General features: G+C 46.1%; 1 protein-coding gene across 22 annotated transcripts in view; it reads left to right on the top strand.

Moving 5' to 3' along the window:
• The window catches only part of Piezo (piezo type mechanosensitive ion channel component), a 139,549-nt gene that overhangs the window by 24,004 nt on the left and 97,132 nt on the right, over positions 1-18,413 (top strand). For all 22 annotated transcript variants that reach the window (XM_070102432.1, XM_070102435.1, XM_070102449.1 and 19 more), the window contains 4 exons: positions 12,257-12,352; positions 12,801-12,920; positions 13,806-14,039; positions 17,231-17,366. In XM_070102432.1, coding sequence (XP_069958533.1) covers positions 12,257-12,352; positions 12,801-12,920; positions 13,806-14,039; positions 17,231-17,366 — 586 coding nt within the window. The remainder of the gene's footprint in view (positions 1-12,256; positions 12,353-12,800; positions 12,921-13,805; positions 14,040-17,230; positions 17,367-18,413) is intronic.

Here is an 18,413-nt window from a genome sequence, read left to right as displayed (position 1 = left end):
ATATTACACTGAGGAAACTGAAGTGATGGGTTTGTTTCGTGCCAGAGAGTATGGCTTCCGTCTTCCCGAGGTGTAATGATAGTTTGTTGTCTACTAACCAATTGTTGCAGGATTCCAGTTCCAGTGTTTTTACATTAGCCATATCTTGTGAGTTTTTACCTGACACTATCAGAGCACTGTCATCCACATACAGCAGGAGTTTGCACTTGACACTGATGGGCATGTTGTTAATATAACAGAAATAATAAAGGACCCAGAATAATACCTTGGTAATGTAATGAGTGGATATACCTACCTACATACCTGGAGGGTGTTCCAGGAGTCAACGTCCCCGTGGCCTGGTTCCTGACCAGGCCTCACGGTGGATCAGGGCCTGATCAACCAGGTTGTTACTGTTGGCCACACGATATCCAATGCACGAACCACACCCCGGCTGGTCGGCACTGACTTCAGGTATCTGTTTAGTTCCGTCTTGCAGATAGGGGTCTGTTGGTAATCCCCTTTATGTATAATGGGAGGCTGTTAAACAGTCTTGGGCCCCTGACACTAGTTTTCAGTGTGTACTCGCGGCATCCTTACTTTTCACTAGAGATATGTTGCAGCGTCTGTCGAGTCTTTGGCTTTCATAGGGAGTGATTTCTGTGTATAGATTTAGGACCCGTCCCTCTAAAATTTTCCAAGTGTAAATAATTATGCGTCTTTCTCGCCTGCCCTCCAAGGAATACAGGGTGGTGAATATAGGTGGTGTCTTCAGTGGGTGGTGGTCATACGTGGTGTTTCCAGTGGGTGGTGGTGCATATTGGGGTCAAGTGAGGTGGGATGGGCGACCTTCTATGCAGATTAATGGCAGTGGTTAAGGTAGTGCCACACCCACACCACTGATAACACCCCATACTACCACGCCCACTACCACGTCCACCCCCCCCTCCCCCTCATCCCTCTGGGGTGCACTCTAACCTTCCCTTCCCTCTCAGGGGACTAGATATTAACCTTCTTGTCCTAGTTCCCTCTACTACCAGGTAGTGGCGGTGTAATCAACCAGGTAGTGGCGGTGTAGTCAACCAGGTAGTGGCGGTGTAGTCAACCAGGTAGTGGCGGTGTAATCAACCAGGTAGTGGCGGTGTAGTCAACCAGGTAGTGGCGGTGTAATCAACCAGGTAGTGGCGGTGTAGTCAACCAGGTAGTGGCAGTGTAGTCAACCAGGTAGTGGCAGTGTAGTCAACCAGGTAGTGGCGGTGTAGTCAACCAGGTAGTGGCGGTGTAGTCAACCAGGTAGTGGCGGTGTAGTCAACCAGGTAGTGGCGGTGTAGTCAACCAGGTAGTGGCGGTGTAGTCAACCAGGTACCTGGGAATACTTATGAAAGATATCAGAGGACTTGTAAATAAGTCGACAGTTCTGGCTGAGAGAATTTCTATCTAGATTAACAAGTATCATTTGTTTAGACTAGTCGAGGATAGTACACGAGGTAGTACATCTTACTCTGCAACAGTTGTGCTTGCAGGTGGTCGAGCTATAGCTCCTCACCCCATAACTCGGCTGTGGTGTCATATACTAAGTAATTGAATAATTTTTTTTTATTATCACACTGGCCGATTCCCACCAAGGCAGGGTGGCCCGAAAAAGAAAAACTTTCACCATCATTCACTCCATCACTGTCTTGCCAGAAGGGTGCTTTACACTACAGTTTTTAAACTGCAACATTAACACCCCTCCTTCAGAGTGCAGGCACTGTACTTCCCATCTCCAGGACTCAAGTCCGGCCTGCCGGTTTCCCTGAACCCCTTCATAAATGTTACTTTGCTCACACTCCAACAGCACGTCAAGTATTACAAACCATTTGTCTCCATTCACTCCTATCAAACACGCTCACGCATACCTGCTGGAAGTCCAAGCCCCTCGCACACAAAACCTCCTTTACCCCCTCTCTCCAACCTTTCCTAGGCCGACCCCTACCCCGCCTTCCTTCCACTACAGACTGATACTCTTGAAGTCATTCTGTTTCGCTCCATTCTCTCTACATGTCCGAACCACCTCAACAACCCTTCCTCAGCCCTCTGGACAACAGTTTTGGTAATCCCGCACCTCCTCCTAACTTCCAAACTACGAATTCTCTGCATTATATTCACACCACACACTGCCCTCAGACATGACATCTCCACTGCCTCCAGCCTTCTCCTCGCTGCAACATTCATCACCCATGCTTCACACCCATATAAGAGCGTTGGTAAAACTATACTCTCATACATTCCCCTCTTTGCCTCCAAGGACAAAGTTCTTTGTCTCCACAGACTCCTAAGTGCACCACTCACTCTTTTTCCCTCATCAATTCTATGATTCACCTCATCTTTCATAGACCCATCTGCTGACACGTCCACTCCCAAATATCTGAATACATTCACCTCCTCCATACTCTCTCCCTCCAATCTGATATTCAATCTTTCATCACCTAATCTTTTTGTTATCCTCATAACCTTACTCTTTCCTGTATTCACCTTTAATTTTCTTCTTTTGCACACCCTACCAAATTCATCCACCAATCTCTGCAACTTCTCTTCAGAATCTCCCAAGAGCACAGTGTCATCAGCAAAGAGCAGCTGTGACAACTCCCACTTTGTGTGTGATTCTTTATCTTTTAACTCCACGCCTCTTGCCAAGACCCTCGCATTTACTTCTCTTACAACCCCATCTATAAATATATTAAACAACCACGGTGACATCACACATCCTTGTCTAAGGCCTACTTTTACTGGGAAATAATTTCCCTCTTTCCTACATACTCTAACTTGAGCCTCACTATCCTCGTAAAAACTCTTCACTGCTTTCAGTAACCTACCTCCTATACCATACACTTGCAACATCTGCCACATTGCCCCCCCTAATTGAATAATGTTACATTTAAAATTATTTGACTTTTTTTTCTATAGTGGGTGTGAGGGCGCGCGCGCGCGCACACATATTTAGAACATTGTGCAGAATTAAGTCAAATTGGTCTGCTGCTGTCCATGTCCCGTGGTCTGGTGGGTGACACACTCGCCTCAGTGTCCGTCTACCTGCAGGGTATTCCGGGGATCAACGCCCCCGCGGCCCGGTCCATGACCAAGCCTTCTGGTTGATCAGGGCCTGATCAGCTAGGTTGTTACTACTGTCTGCAAGTAGTCCAACGTCTGAACCACAGCCCGGCTAATCCGGCACTGACTTTAGGTATCTGTCTAGCTCCGTGGTTCAGTCTCCGGCACAGGTGGAAACATTGGGCATGTTTCCTTATACCTGCTGTCCCCGTTCACCTAGCAGGTAAACAGGTACCTGGGTGTTAGTCGACAGGTGTGGATGGCATCCTGGGGGACAAAATTGGAGGACCACAATGGAAATATGACAGTCCTAGATGACGCACTGACTTGGGTAATTTTAACCCTCCGGAGTTAAAAACCCCGACGAAATATTATGTTGTACTAGATATAACAACATGGTGGATCAGTTATGGTCAATATAGCACATGTTGTAACATGTCTATATTTGTCCTTGAGTTGTTTGTCCGGGAGGAAGGGGGGGTCGAGGCGCCGCTCCTTGATCTGTTCTTTCAACATTAGTCAGTATTTATGTGGAGGGCTGTCAGCACCAGTATGTGGAGGGCTGTCAACGCCAGTATGTGGAGGGCTGTCAGCACCAGTATGTGGAGGGCTGTCAGCACCAGTATGTGGAGGGCTGTCAGCACCAGTATGTGGAGGGCTGTCAGCACCAGTATGTGGAGGGCTGTCAACGCCAGTATGTGGAGGGCTGTCAGCACCAGTATGTGGAGGGCTGTCAGCACCAGTATGTGGAGGGCTGTCAGCACCAGTATGTGGAGGGCTGTCAACGCCAGTATGTGGAGGGCTGTCAACGCCAGTATGTGGAGGGCTGTCAGCACCAGTATGTGGAGGGCTGTCAGCACCAGTATGTGGAGGGCTGTCAGCACCAGTATGTGGAGGGCTGTCAACTGCAGTATGTGGAGGGCTGTCAACTGCAGTATGTGGAGGGCTGTCAACGCCAGTATGTGGAGGGCTGTCAACGCCAGTATATGGAGGGCTGTCAGCACCAGTATGTGGAGGGCTGTCAGCACCAGTATGTGGAGGGCTGTCAACGGCAGTATGTGGAGGGCTGTCAACGGCAGTATGTGGAGGGCTGTCAACGGCAGTATGTGGAGGACTGTCATCGCCAGTATGTGGAGGGCTGTCAACGCCAGTATGTGGAGGACTGTCAACGCCAGTATGTGGAGGGCTGTCAACGCCAGTATGTGGAGGACTGTCAACGCCAGTATTTGGAGGGCTGTCAACGCCAGTATGTGGAGGACTGTCAACGCATACATGAGGCCGGGCAGACATCTTAATGTTTATATTGGCTGGTGAATTATTTTTGTACCGTCTCAACTCTCATCACTGGGTCATTGACACTGGCACTGTGCCAAAAGCAAAAGTAACAGCAGCAGCAATAGCAACAGCCAGCAGATGCACCAACAGCCACCAATAATGGCCAGCAGCAGCCGCCGCCGCCGCCGCCGCCGTCGTCGCCGTCGTCGCCGTCGTCGCCGTCGTCACTACCACAAGAGATGCCAAGCTAATTATGACACTCTTCAAGTCACCTGTTCTCTCTGGGTTACAATATTGCTGTGTACTAACAGCTCTTCCTTTAAGCAGGAGAAACTGCACAACTGGAAAATGTACAGAGAACATTCACAGTTGGTATAAACTCAGGTCAAGCTCCTACATTACTGGGAATGCTTGTAGTCCCCACAGCTGTACTCCTTAGAAAGTAAGCGAAAAGATGCATGATAATATACACAGAAAGATCACGAAGGGATTGGTTCCAAATCTCCGCACTGAAACCACTACTTATAAACACAAGCTCGAGAAACTGTCCAACAAATCTGAAGAACACGGGATCAATAAGTACAGAGAACTCAATAAGTGTGAAGGGACCACCACTATTCAACACCCCCTTCATGCATAATGATGATTACCCACAGATCCCTGGCTGTCATCGGTTTCTGATTAACCGGGCTGTGGTGTGCGCGTTGGGCTGCAGTCACCAACAGCCTAATAGATCAAACCAGCAGCAGGAGGCATGGTCTGGAACCTGGCTGGGGATGGTGGAGTGGTGTCCTTAAGAGATTACAGGCAACCTACAGGAAGTCAGGAACTATCCTTGAAACTGTCCTTCCGTGCGTTCATCCGTGCAACTATTCATTCGTGTCACTATGGTTGTGTGCGTTCATCTGTGCCACTGTAGTTCCGTAGAATAGCACTTGGTTTAGTGGGACACACCAGAGATTTATAACTGACAATATTGCCACCAGTTGTCTTCTTACCCCAGATGTCTGTGACACTCGCTGGATGTCTGTGGCATTTATACAGTATGTCTGAGAGAGACTTCCTAAATGTCTGTGACAGACTTGTCTGTCTCTCCTCCTTTGTTTCTCCTTTAGATTTAATTGTTACGTCTCTCGCATCTATGTTACGTCTGTATCTCTTCTATGCTATTCCTGGTCTTGTCTTATGCTGGGAGTTGTTAGGTCTTTAGCTCAGTCTTGGATTCTCTGTTTGTGGTCTCCTGGCTTTGCTATTCTAGGCTGAACTCCGTGTCTGGTCTTCTTTCTCTCGTATATGCTTATAGCTTTGCACGTGTTGGGGAGGTACTACCCTCCTGTCATGAGTAAAACGAAAGCTTATTAAACCTTTTGCACTCTGTCATGATTGTTGGTCATAACTAAGACTTTCCCAATGTTAGTATGACGGCCATGTTCTTGTATCAGTGTCTTCATGTCACGTGCTCCACTTCCGGCCTGACTAAAAATGTCAGAGGTTGATATTTGTGGATGAGGAGGAGGGGGGAGGGGGAGGAAGATTAGGAGGGAGATGAGAATTATGAGGGGTAGGGAGAGGGAGAGGACAAGCCCAGAGAAAGGGTGGGTATAAAAGACAACAGGAAGGTGTAAGGGGTTGGGGGTTGTGTGTGGGTGAGGTAGAGGAGGGTTGGGGGGGAAGAGTGGCACTAAAGAGGTGTGTCTGAGGGAACATAGAGGTGGACAAGCCTCCTTCTACATAGGTCATTACATCGGTGATGGCACCGTTGTCTGTTCTATTGGCACACTCCTTCAAGGCAAGCGCGTGCCTTCATGCTGGTGAAAGGCTCTTCATCCTAGGAGTAGGAGCTACTCTCCTCTTCCTCTCATCAAACTTAATAACCTCCCATTCCCCAGGCGTTGTATGATCCCTACGGGTCACGCTTCTCAATTAGCTTTTATCTGTTACTCTCTTCCCTCCCTACCTTCTATTAACCAAGTCTCCCTACAACTCTTCCCTCTCCCTTAATGGTAATCAAGGACCCCAGTGGAAATGGAATTAAGTCACTTTGTCTGAATTTCTTAAGGTTATCCTGGAGGGTAATTTACACTGTATGATAATTGTACTAATGTGTACCTGTGCCTAAGTAAACTTACCCCTCCCTTCCTGCCACAATCCCCCCCTCCCTGCCACAATCCCCCCCTCCCTGCCACAGTCCCCCTCCCTCTCCCCCTCCCTGTCACAATCCCTCCCTCCCTTCCTGCCACAATCCCCCCTCCTTGCCACAATCCCCCCTCCCTGCCACAGTCCCCCCTCCCTCTCCCCCTCCCTGTCACAATCCCTCCCTCCCTTCCTGTCACAATCCCTCCCTTCCTATCACAATCCCTCCCTTCCCTGCTTGCCTTCAGAGTTGGTATAGTCAGTTTAGGGTCCAAACCTTTCCACCAAGTTGAGGGGCCAGGATGTGGGAGGGATGGGGGGGGGGTAACTTGCCTAACCATCCTTGACCCTCCTTTCCTTACCTTGACGACCTCGTCAATGTTTCCACCTTGCTCCCACTTCCTTCCTTCCCTCTCTCCCACTTTCCTCCTCTCTTCCCTCCTCTTCTCCTCACCTCTCTCAAATCAACCCTCCCACAATTCTGTTGCATCCACACTCGTTAGATAAATGAAATAAACCAGGAGGAGGAGAAGGAAGAGGGGGAAGATGACCGTCGCAATGCAACATACTCAATTCTTCAATATTAGTCATCACTTGTTTTTTAAATTTCAGTATTTGTGGCATGACTGGGTGTAGATTGAGGGGAGTGGACACCCTCCTTCCCATCCCTGGACATCTGCTTGTCGAAAATGCTCACTGAAGAACTTTGCTGAAGACATTGAAGAACAAACAAAATGTTGTCCCACTGAAAACTTGCTCTGCAACACGTCTTTTCGTCACTAATTGTCTACAGGACGTTATTTGGATAAAATTTCTTAATCTGAGATGAGCTTTGTTGCATCCGGGAAGAATTTGTATGGTTTAGGCAGGTTTTCTTTGTAGGTGTTTTTCCCTGGCGTGAGTGAGTGTAACTGGCTTGTTAACCCGCACCATCAGTATATTAATGGAGTGAGAGCAAGGCTGTTGCTCCACCATGTTTACATTGGTAAACATTTCCGCTTCATTAACCCAGGTCAGGCCTTAACACCGGTCACGGTCAGCAGGGGTCAAACTATGTACCTGGCTACTGGTTACCTGCGTGTTGTAAGAAGTCTTGCTACCTGGTAAACTGTTGTCAAGACTTACCGTCCCGTAATAAAAAGGACGCAGTATCAATTTTAGACTTGTCGAACCAGTGGAACAAGTCGTCTTACACCTGCTACGCATGTCCACCTAGCAGAACACGGGTCCTTACCTGAGGAAGGACTTAGCATTTAGAGGAAATAAGCCATTCTGCTTGCCTCTCTTTAGTTAACTTAAATAACTATGACACCGTGGTTAATTACCCTCTAGCTACTTAAATATTAGAAACTGGTTTACATAAGACTTCAGCAGGCTCTTTCAGTACCCATGGTGGTTTCCCAGCACCGTACCTCTTATGGTATCTTGGCTTCAATGCTTCAGCACTTCCTCTTTTGTATAGCTGCTTAGAGCAGTCACTATACATAATAAATGCCCTGTTATCTTTAATTATTTTACGTTGTCATAGTTACGTTTGGCCAGTTTAATATCTTACATAATCAGTAACCTAACACCTTCCGCTTTTCCAACTCATTCCACAATGGCATGATTCCACTTTTTACCACCCTGAGACTGTCTTTCCTGTGTGGTTGTACTGAGATTGTTGACAAGGGTCGAGTTGCAGCACCTGTGTAGGTGTTGGGTGGTAGTCCTTCCTGCCTCACGCCCCAGTAGGTTCTCCAGTTGTAACCTGACATTACTTAAGACACGCATTTATATTAACCTTAAGCTCCGCTGCTTACTGTCTGACACGCGCGCTACCTTCCCTACTTGCTTCTGCTCCCCCCCCCCCTACCCTTCCCCTCTCATGTCCAACTTATCTCGTCCCGTTTCTGCACCTCTTATTCCTTCTCTTTTATTTCGGTCTCTTCCCCTGTCGTTTCTCATGGCCCCAGTAATTGGGTAGTTGCATGATTTTCCTTGTGGTAACGAGATCACACCCTTGTTGCACCTCCCAGGATGGTCTCCACCCTTGTTGCACCTCCCAGGATGGTCTCCACCCTTGTTGCACCTCCCAGGATGGTCTTGTTGCACCTCCCAGGTTGGTCTCCACCCTTGTTGCACCTCCCAGGATGGTATCCACCCTGGTTGCACCTCCCAGGATGGTCTCCACCCTTGTTGCACCTCCCAGGATGGTCTCCACCCTTGTTGCACCTCCCAGGATGGTCTCCACCCTTGTTGCACCTCCCAGGATGGTGCACCTCCATGGTCTCCGCCCTTGTTGCACCTCCCAGGATGGCCTCCGCCCTTGTTGCACCTCCCAGGATGGTCTCCGCCCTTGTTGCACCTCCCAGGATGGTCTCCGCCCTTGTTGCACCATCCCAGGATGGTCTCCACCCTTGTTGCACCTCCCAGGATGGTCTCCACCCTTGTTGCACCTCCCAGGATGGTCTCCGCCCTTGTTGCACCTCCCAGGATGGTCTCCGCCCTTGTTGCACCTCCCAGGATGGTCTCCGCCCTTGTTGCACCTCCCAGGATGGTCTCCGCCCTTGTTGCACCTCCCAGGATGGTCTCCGCCCTTGTTGCACCTCCCAGGATGGTCTCCACCCTTGTTGCACCTCCCAGGATGGTCTCCACCCTTGTTGCACCTCCCAGGATGGTCTCCACCCTTGTTGCACCTCCCAGGATGGTTTCCACCCTTGTTGCACCTCCCAGGATGGTTTCCACCCTTGTTGCACCTCCCAGGATGGTCTCCACCCTTGTTGCACCTCCCAGGATGGTCTCCACCCTTGTTGCACCTCCCAGGATGGTCTCCACCCTTGTTGCACCTCCCAGGATGGTCTCCACCCTTGTTGCACCTCCCAGGATGGTCTCCACCCTTGTTGCACCTCCCAGGATGGTCTCCACCCTTGTTGCACCTCCCAGGATGGTCTCCACCCTTGTTGCACCTCCCAGGATGGTCTCCACCCTTGTTGCACCTCCCAGGATGGTCTCCACCCTTGTTGCACCTCCCAGGATGGTCTCCACCCTTGTTGCACCTCCCAGGATGGTCTCCACCCTGGTTGCACCTCCCAGGATGGTCTCCACCCTGGTTGCACCTCCCAGGATGGTCTCCACCCTGGTTGCACCTCCCAGGATGGTCTCCACCCTGGTTGCACCTCCCAGGATGGTCTCCACCCTGGTTGCACCTCCCAGGATGGTCTCCACCCTGGTTGCACCTCCCAGGATGGTCTCCACCCTGGTTGCACCTCCCAGGATGGTCTCCACCCTGGTTGCACCTCCCAGGATGGTCTCCACCCTGGTTGCACCTCCCAGGATGGTCTCCACCCTGGTTGCACCTCCCAGGATGGTCTCCACCCTGGTTGCACCTCCCAGGATGGTCTCCACCCTGGTTGCACCTCCCAGGATGGTCTCCACCCTGGTTGCACCTCCCAGGATGGTCTCCACCCTGGTTGCACCTCCCAGGATGGTCTCCACCCTGGTTGCACCTCCCAGGATGGTCTCCACCCTGGTTGCACCTCCCAGGATGGTCTCCACCCTGGTTGCACCTCCCAGGATGGTCTCCACCCTGGTTGCACCTCCCAGGATGGTCTCCACCCTGGTTGCACCTCCCAGGATGGTCTCCACCCTGGTTGCACCTCCCAGGATGGTCTCCACCCTGGTTGCACCTCCCAGGATGGTCTCCACCCTGGTTGCACCTCCCAGGATGGTCTCCACCCTGGTTGCACCTCCCAGGATGGTGTCCACCCTGGTTGCACCTCCAAGGATGGTCTCCACCCTAGTTGCACCTTCCAGGATGGTCTCCACCCTGGTTGCACCTTCCAGGATGGTCTCCACCCTGGTTGCACCTTCCAGGATGGTCTCCACCCTGGTTGCACCTCCCTGGATGGTCTATACCCTGGTTGCACCTCCCAGGATGGTCTCCATCCTTGTTCACCCTAGATGAGCGTGAGCAGTAGGTGTAAGAACACTCCATCCCCCAGGTATCTATTTACTGTTGGGTGAACATGAGCAACCAGTGTATGCAGACTTGTACTTCTCGCCGTGTATGGGTATTAAACCCAATTCGTTTCAGTTGGAAGCCGAACAATGCCACCCTGTGACACTTAATATACACGAGTGGTAGGGCGGATAGGGTGAGGGAATGAGGGAGGAAGAGAGGGGTCAGGAGGAGGAGGAGGAGGAAAAAAAGGAGAGAGGTGGATAGTTTTAGGTGGAGGGAAGGAAGATGGTGATGGTCAGTTAAGGGACCCATCACTGAGGCCCGAGAGTAATGTTCCCTTCTAATGAGGCACACCGGGAGGAGAAAGAGAGAGGAGGAGCAATGGGGGGTTGGGGATCTGATGGGTGGGTGGGCGGGTAACACCAGTATGGGGCAAAGTCACGCTTCTTCACTGTTCCCTAAATTAATACAAAAGTCCCTGTTATTACTCCACATTTGCAAAATTTATGCACCGATTGACCTAGTAGCTTATTCACTACGTATTGACCATAATTTAGCCTAGCCTGGTCTAGCCTAGCGTAACTAGCGTAGCCTGAATAACATTGTAAAATGAACTGTTGATTGTTATGTACCTGTGTCAGTTGTGTAGAAATACTCAGTATGTTATGTTTTGAATTGTTGTTGAAAGCACTCCTGTACTTGTGTGACTCATATGAGGACTGTGAGGATAAATTCTACATCCAGTATATCATCATCCACGTGGGCGTGGATAGGCGGGCGTGGTGAGTTGATCAATAGCTGACCCTAGTGACTCCACCCTGATAGCCAGGTACATCTCACCCATCCCCCTATACTCCTGCCCATCACCCTAACCCATAACCACTACCACCCCCATGACCACCACCTCTACCCCCAAAATTACCACTACTACCCCCAAAATTACCACTACTACCCCCAAAATTACCACTACTACCCCCAAAATTACCACTACTACCCCCAAAATTACCACTACTACCCCCAAAATTACCACTACTACCCCCAAAATTACCACTACTACCCCCAAAATTACCACTACTACCCCCAAAATTACCACTACTACCCCCAAAATTACCACTATTACCCCCAAAATTACCACTGTTACCCCCAAAATTACCACTACTACCCCCAAAATTACCACTATTACCCCCAAAATCACCACTATTACCCCCAAAATCACCACTGCTGGGAATTAACCGATGAGTGTCATAAAACACCTCGAGAATGGGAAGGAATCATTGGATTCAAAGCCCTTGACGTCCTGCTGAGAGAGTAAGGGTTCTTGTTCCATACTCAGTGGTAGTACATTTCTTTTCTGCTGTAAAGATTCGATTTTTCACCTATATAATTATACACCTTGTATACATCATCTAGGCCCTAGATTCTACGGGGTATAGGTAGAAAAAAATACGAATTTGAAAATGACGCTCTTCCATCTACTAGTAAGGCGAGTCATTAAAGGCTGCATGTAACCTTTTTACTGCCAGTCAAGAATAATCACTTAAAAATAAAGCAACTCGTCTGTATAAATACCGAGAAGCATATGCCTCTGTGTATTATGTACAGTATATAATGCAGGTTGTATTATATTATAAACCTTGGTAATAAATACCGACAAGTTGGTTTAGAACGTTTCGGTCCTGGGACCTTGATCACTTCAGTGATCAAGAAGTGATTCAGAAGTGATCAAGGTCCCAGGACCGAAACGTTTTCTAATAAATATGTCAGTGTTTGCTTACGTGTCTTTCTAAACCAGGTTGTATTATATGTACTAGTAACAGGTGTTTGTTCTTCCCACAGGTGCTGTGCTAAGGTTCAGTTTAATGTCTTTGTCGTACCTACTGCTGCTGATGGCTATACCATTACTTCCAGCACCTACCTTCCACACCATGCGAGGTACGTTTTGTACTTACCAATATGCACTTGCAGCAAAAGTGTGCTTGTAGTGACCCGTCTGTGTGTAAAGTGACTGGTATAGCTGATAGGGTGTAGTAACTCTACTTGAACGACCCCCCCCCCCATATCGTTCTTCCACTGTGAAAAGTAGCCCAGGTTATTGTTCAACAAGTGGTAGAACTGCTAGCAAACTTGCAACATGTCTCTGGTGTCTCGTTAAGTCTGTTTAGTCCTAGTTGGAAATGTTAATATTGACGAATGTTTATACATTTATTTTACTAGTAGTTTACTACTACTACTATTAGTGTTTGCTACTAGTAGTATTCGCGTATGTTACTAGTAGTGTTTGCATTACTAGTAGTGTTTGCGTTTACTAGTATTTATTAGTAGTGTTTGTCAGTAGTGTTTATGGTTATGTATTTGTTAGCAGTAATATTTGTGATTGCAGGTCACACTGGCAGATACCTGAAAGCTGTGTTAGGTATCAGTATTGTTAACTTCCTGCTTCAGTTAATCTTCCAGATCGTCCTTCTCTCCCTCCCTCCCTACGGATACTTTCTCCCTCAGTGTAAGTAACCTCAAGTCTGTTGTCACCACTCACTTGCTCTCCCTCCCAATAACTACTTCCCTTAGTGTAAGTATCTGCATACTAATGGATAAATTAACCAGTGGAAGTAATACTTTCTCTGATAATGGACGAGTTAGAGCCCCGGTGAGGACTAAGTCTTGGGCGTCTACACTTCATATTTCACTAAATTCAGCATAAACTATAGTACGTATATGTATGCTATGTACGTATATAATTTTTTTTTTTTTTTGACTTTCCAGTGTCAGTACTAGAATATTGTTATATTTTCAAATTTTAATAATTCCAGGATATTTACTCGTGCTGTATTCCATTTTCATTTATATTTTATAAGTTATATTTAATGTATAATGTAATACAATTTTATTTAGGTATATATACCGTAATTTTGTATTTTCGTTGTATATACTTTTATAATTTACATCTTTGTGTTAGTGTAAATCATTATAATAGAATAATAAATTTATTTCTCTTCCACAATGTAATGTAGTTTGTATGCAATAATATATATAATTTGACTTTAGAGTTAGACTTTGAGCCATACTGCCTTGGCTATAATATTGTACATGGAAGTCACTTAAACTTTTTTGGGCTTATCCTTGGTAACTTAACCTATGTATGATAATTGTATTTATGTGTACCTGTGACTAAACTTACATGGAAATCAAGGTATAAGGTTTGTCAGGAAACAGAATAAATGTTTCCTGATGCGGGTCTTAGTCACATGATGACCTACAGCTGGAGCTTTTGGTCATCTGACTGAGGACTTCCGATGGCTTACCTGTTCACCTCTTTAAAAATCATGGTTATAACCATTTGTTGTGTACTTGGAAATCAAGGCTAAGGATTGTTCTGGGGGTTTCTCAGGTGAGTTCCTGGAGAAGGTGCTCCGTCACCTGGGTTTTGTGAGACTGGATGGTGTAAGTGAGGTAGATGGTACCCGCTGGTTGTTGCCTGAGTGTGTCCTGCTGGTGTTCTCTCCTGGGGTGTATGTGGCCTGTCTCAAGCTTACTGCCCACACCAACTCTGATCTACACCTGCCCACCCACGCCACACCTGATAATAATAAGAATCTGGGCCTCCGCCTCCTGAATGCTGTGGGTGAGTCCCCAGCCAACCTTTATTATGTCGTCTTCAACCTTTAATCTATCTCGGCATGACTCAAGAAATCGTAATGACACGATTGCAAACAAACCATACCCCCGGCCGGGATTGAACCCGCGGTCATAGTCTCAAAACTCCAGCCCGTCGCGTTAGCCACTAGACCAGCTAGCCACAATAAGATTCATCCAACTAGGTATATTTCTACACCATAGGAAGGTTAGCACAGGCACCTCTAGTGGCTAACGCGACGGGCTGGAGTTTTGAGACTCTATGACCGCGGGTTCAATCCCGGCCGGGGGTATGGTTTAATCTATCTCGGCTTATTTCAAACCTTGGACCTCTTACGTATACTACCATTTTCCTAGAATGCTTCTCAAAAACTTTGAAAACTACAAAATACTGAAAGAACACAACACAAGAACACTAAAACCACTGAACGGGTGGGATTTGAACCCCATGGCAAACGAGTCTTAAAATTCCAGGCGTGTGTAAGCCACTGGGCCAGCTGGTATATTTGTATAATTGGATGAATCTTACTAGAACCAGCTGGCAGAATGGCTTATTCACTGGCCTTGAATTTGACTCTTGTGCTATTGGTTCACACCCCACCCGTTCCATGGTGTTTGTAATCATGTTATTACGATTTCATGAGTGGAACCCAGCAAATTCAAGGGGAGGAATGAGACGCATGTGCAGCACTTGGGTATCTTTATTATTTAATGCCATGGCAGCTCATGGCATTGGGGAAAAAGTGCTGTCATGGATCGAGTCATGGCTCATCAATAGGAAGCAGAGAGTATGCTTAAATGGAGTTAAATCCGAGTGGGGGATCTGTAACAAGTGGCATTCCACAGGGATCAGTCTTGGGGCCCATTGTTGTTTATAATATATATCAATGACCTTGATGAGGGAGTTACTAGTGATATGAGCAAATTCGCCGATGACAGATAGGTAGGATAATGGATTCAAACGTAGATGTCGCGGAACTTCAGGAGGATTTAGACACTCAATACCTGGTCAGAAAAGTGGTAGATGCAGTTCAATGTAGATAAATGCAAGGTTCTGAAGCTCGAGAGTGTCCATAACCCTAGTACTTATAAATTAAATGACATAGAACTTAACCATACAGATTGCAAAAAGGATTTGGGAGTTATGGTAAGCAGCAACCTTAAACCAAGACAGCAATGCCTAAGCGTACGTAACAAAGCAAACAGATTACTTGGATTTATATCTAGAAATGTAAGTAACAGAAGTCCAGCGGTTATTTTACATCTTTATACATCATTAGTAAGGCCTCACCTAGATTATGCAGCTCAGTTCTGGTCTCCATGTTACAGAATGGATATAAATTCGCTAGAAAACATCCAGCGTAGAATGACCAAATTAATACATAGCTTTAGAAATCTAACGTACGAAGAATGATTGAAGACTTAAACTACATTCACTTGTAAGATGAAGAATGAGGGGATACATGATCGAAGCATATAAGTGGAAGATGGGTATTTACAAAGGGGATATAAATAAGGTTTTTAGGATATCACTTCAAGAAAGAACCCACAATAATGGATTCAAATTAGATAAGTTTAGATTTCGAAAGGATATAGGAAAGTATTGGTTTGGAAATAGGGTAGTTGATGAGTGGAACAGTCTGCCTAGTAGGGTTATTCAAGCTAAAACATTGGGTAGTTTCAAATTTAGGTTGGATAAATACACGAGTGAGAGGGGATGGATTTGAGTGGGACTTGCACGTGAGTAAATAGGGTTGTTAAAGCTTATTGCTTGGGTAGCATTTATTCTGTTAGTAGGCTAGATTTGTGAAGGACCTGCCAAGTATGGGCCAACAGGCCTGCTGCAGTGTTCCTCCTTATGTTGATGAATGCAACAATCTGCCTAGTATGGTTACTGAGTCTAAAACCTTGGGTAGTTTCAAATTTGTGTTGGCTAATTACATGAGTAAGAGGGGTTGGATGTGGGTGGGACTTGCATATGAGTAAATAGAATTATCAAAGCTCATTGCTTGGATAGCATTGAAAATTGAGTTGGGCAAATATTCTGTTAGTTGGGATGGATTGTGAAGGACCTGCCTAGTATGGGCAAACAGGCCTGCTGCAGTGTATTATTATTAGTAGTACATATGTATTATAATAATTATTCTTATTATTATTAATTTAGGGAAGTGGAGCACAGATCCAATTCCCTTGATCAAGAGCCCCTCACCAAAGAACCTCAGTGGGGGGGAAATTCGCATCCTGAAATTTCGTTTGTATCCAGAAGCAAAAAGTCGATCGGGTGACTGTTTGTATCCTGAAAAATTCGCATGGTGGAAAATTCGTAAGCTGAGGTTCTACTGTATACTAAAGTGATGCACATGTGTCTTATCCATCTATTTGATGTTTCTGTATATCATTAATGTAGAAAATGTAAGGAAATTTTCCCATATCTTAACCTGGAATCCCACATGGTTACTTGCGACACCTTGCTAACTAACATACCGTATTTTGCAGCTTATTAGACGCATGTTTTTTTCCATAAAAATGTCTCCAAAAACCACCCTGCGTCATATAAACTGAAGGTCAGTGATGGGAGCTGTAAGTTTGGGGATTTGGGTGGGCTGTAGGTCTCCCAGTTACATCTGATGACGAGCCATTTAAACTAAAACAAGTCTTATAAGCCACGAAATATGGTAAGTACAGCAGACAGTACCAAGACTACCGTCAGGTACATAAGTACTTCACATAATACACTTTTAAATGTTAAACAGTGTATTTTACCTTATTTCTGCATATGTGTCATTAAAGGAAGAATTACAAATGAATAGTTTGCTGGAGCTGAGATTACTAAGCAGTTATTTTCATTATGTAATGAAGGATTACCATGAAGGTTATTGGGATGCGTGAGATTTGTGGCATGGAGAATATTGCTCTGACATGCCATACCTCATGGTGTTGACATGTCAGGTCACTCACCCTTGTCCTGGTAAATGTACACAGTGCATATATTTATTAAAGGTAGTTGAATTTTACACTATTTTAGCACTTATATAGCATGTCTGTCTCACTTAAGTGATGGAATCTCAAGCCTTCTCCACTTCTTAGACTGAATAACTCATAGGTTTAACACTATATATAAATATGCAGTTTTGTGTACTCGCATATAGCTGTGTACAAGCATGTGTATGTGTATTCAAGGTACGTACATGGCCATGGCAATGACTGGAGGAGCTTCTGTGATGGTTCCTTCTGTCACCTCTGCTGTGTACTTCGTTGTCTTCATGGCCAGTGCCACCTACTGGAGCCTTAACAACTCTCTGGGACGACGTTTTGGGTAGGTTACAATCTTGCTTGTGAATGATGAATACAGCTCTGTAGTGTCTTGAATTTTGTTTCCAAAAAATAAAAGGTGTTTATTTAATTCCAGGATTATATATCTTTGTACACTTTTTAGAAAGCTCCATGTTATGCAAAACATTTCAGCCAGGTGACAGAAGATAGCCTTATTTCTTGGTAATACAGTAGACTCTCATATTACATGGATTTATTTGGCTATTGAAAAATTGCAGCATAATTTTATACAACACTTAATAAAATTAACACAGTTAGGTTTACGGGAGGGGAAAAAATTTGGAGAATTTCCCGTGGGATATTTCCCTAGCTCAGGCCGCTGCCTGGCTGTGGGTGAGACCACTGTCTCCGTGGGACTGCACCGGGCTTCAAGGCAGCAAAGGATAGCTTCACCTTGCTCCTTTGTGGTAATGCATTAGGCAATTTAAAGTGAAAACCCATGGTTATTTACCACACTAAGAATCCTTGTGCTTTGGAAGTTGTAGATAAAAACACCTAGCCAGTAATTCGGATGTCAAACCAGTTGGCATGAATGACAGGAAAAATTTATTGACCAGTTTAAGCATCACTTTATTCCTGAAGTCAAGTTTTACATGCACAGCAGGAACCTTGCATTCAAGGCTCTCTTCATTCTTGATAATTCCTGTACTCATCCAGAAGCTTTGCTGGACGTGACCCCACATGTAAAAGTTGTATTTTTACCTCTAAATACAACATCTTTAATACAACCACTGGATCAAGGAGTTAAGTCATTTAAGTGTAACTACACAAGAAAAGTGATGAAAAAATTAGTTGCATCAATGGACTCTAACTCCAACCTGGCAGTACTAAGCCTCTGGAATAATGTATAATGTACTGCAGGGTAAAAGAAGCCAGAGATCCATTACAGAATTTATGCACATCAATACAACCACTGACTTTAGTACCAGAACCTCAACCATCCACTTCTGCTGACAACCCACAACCATCCACCTCAGCCTACTAGGGCCACACCATGCATCTCCACTCTTCACAATCACTGACATACACC

Source organism: Cherax quadricarinatus, chromosome 81 (genome assembly GCF_038502225.1).
Source record: "Cherax quadricarinatus isolate ZL_2023a chromosome 81, ASM3850222v1, whole genome shotgun sequence".
NCBI lineage: Eukaryota > Metazoa > Arthropoda > Malacostraca > Decapoda > Parastacidae > Cherax > Cherax quadricarinatus.
Note: the sequence above shows the minus strand (reverse complement) of the source record. Positions and strands in the feature narration are given on the sequence as shown.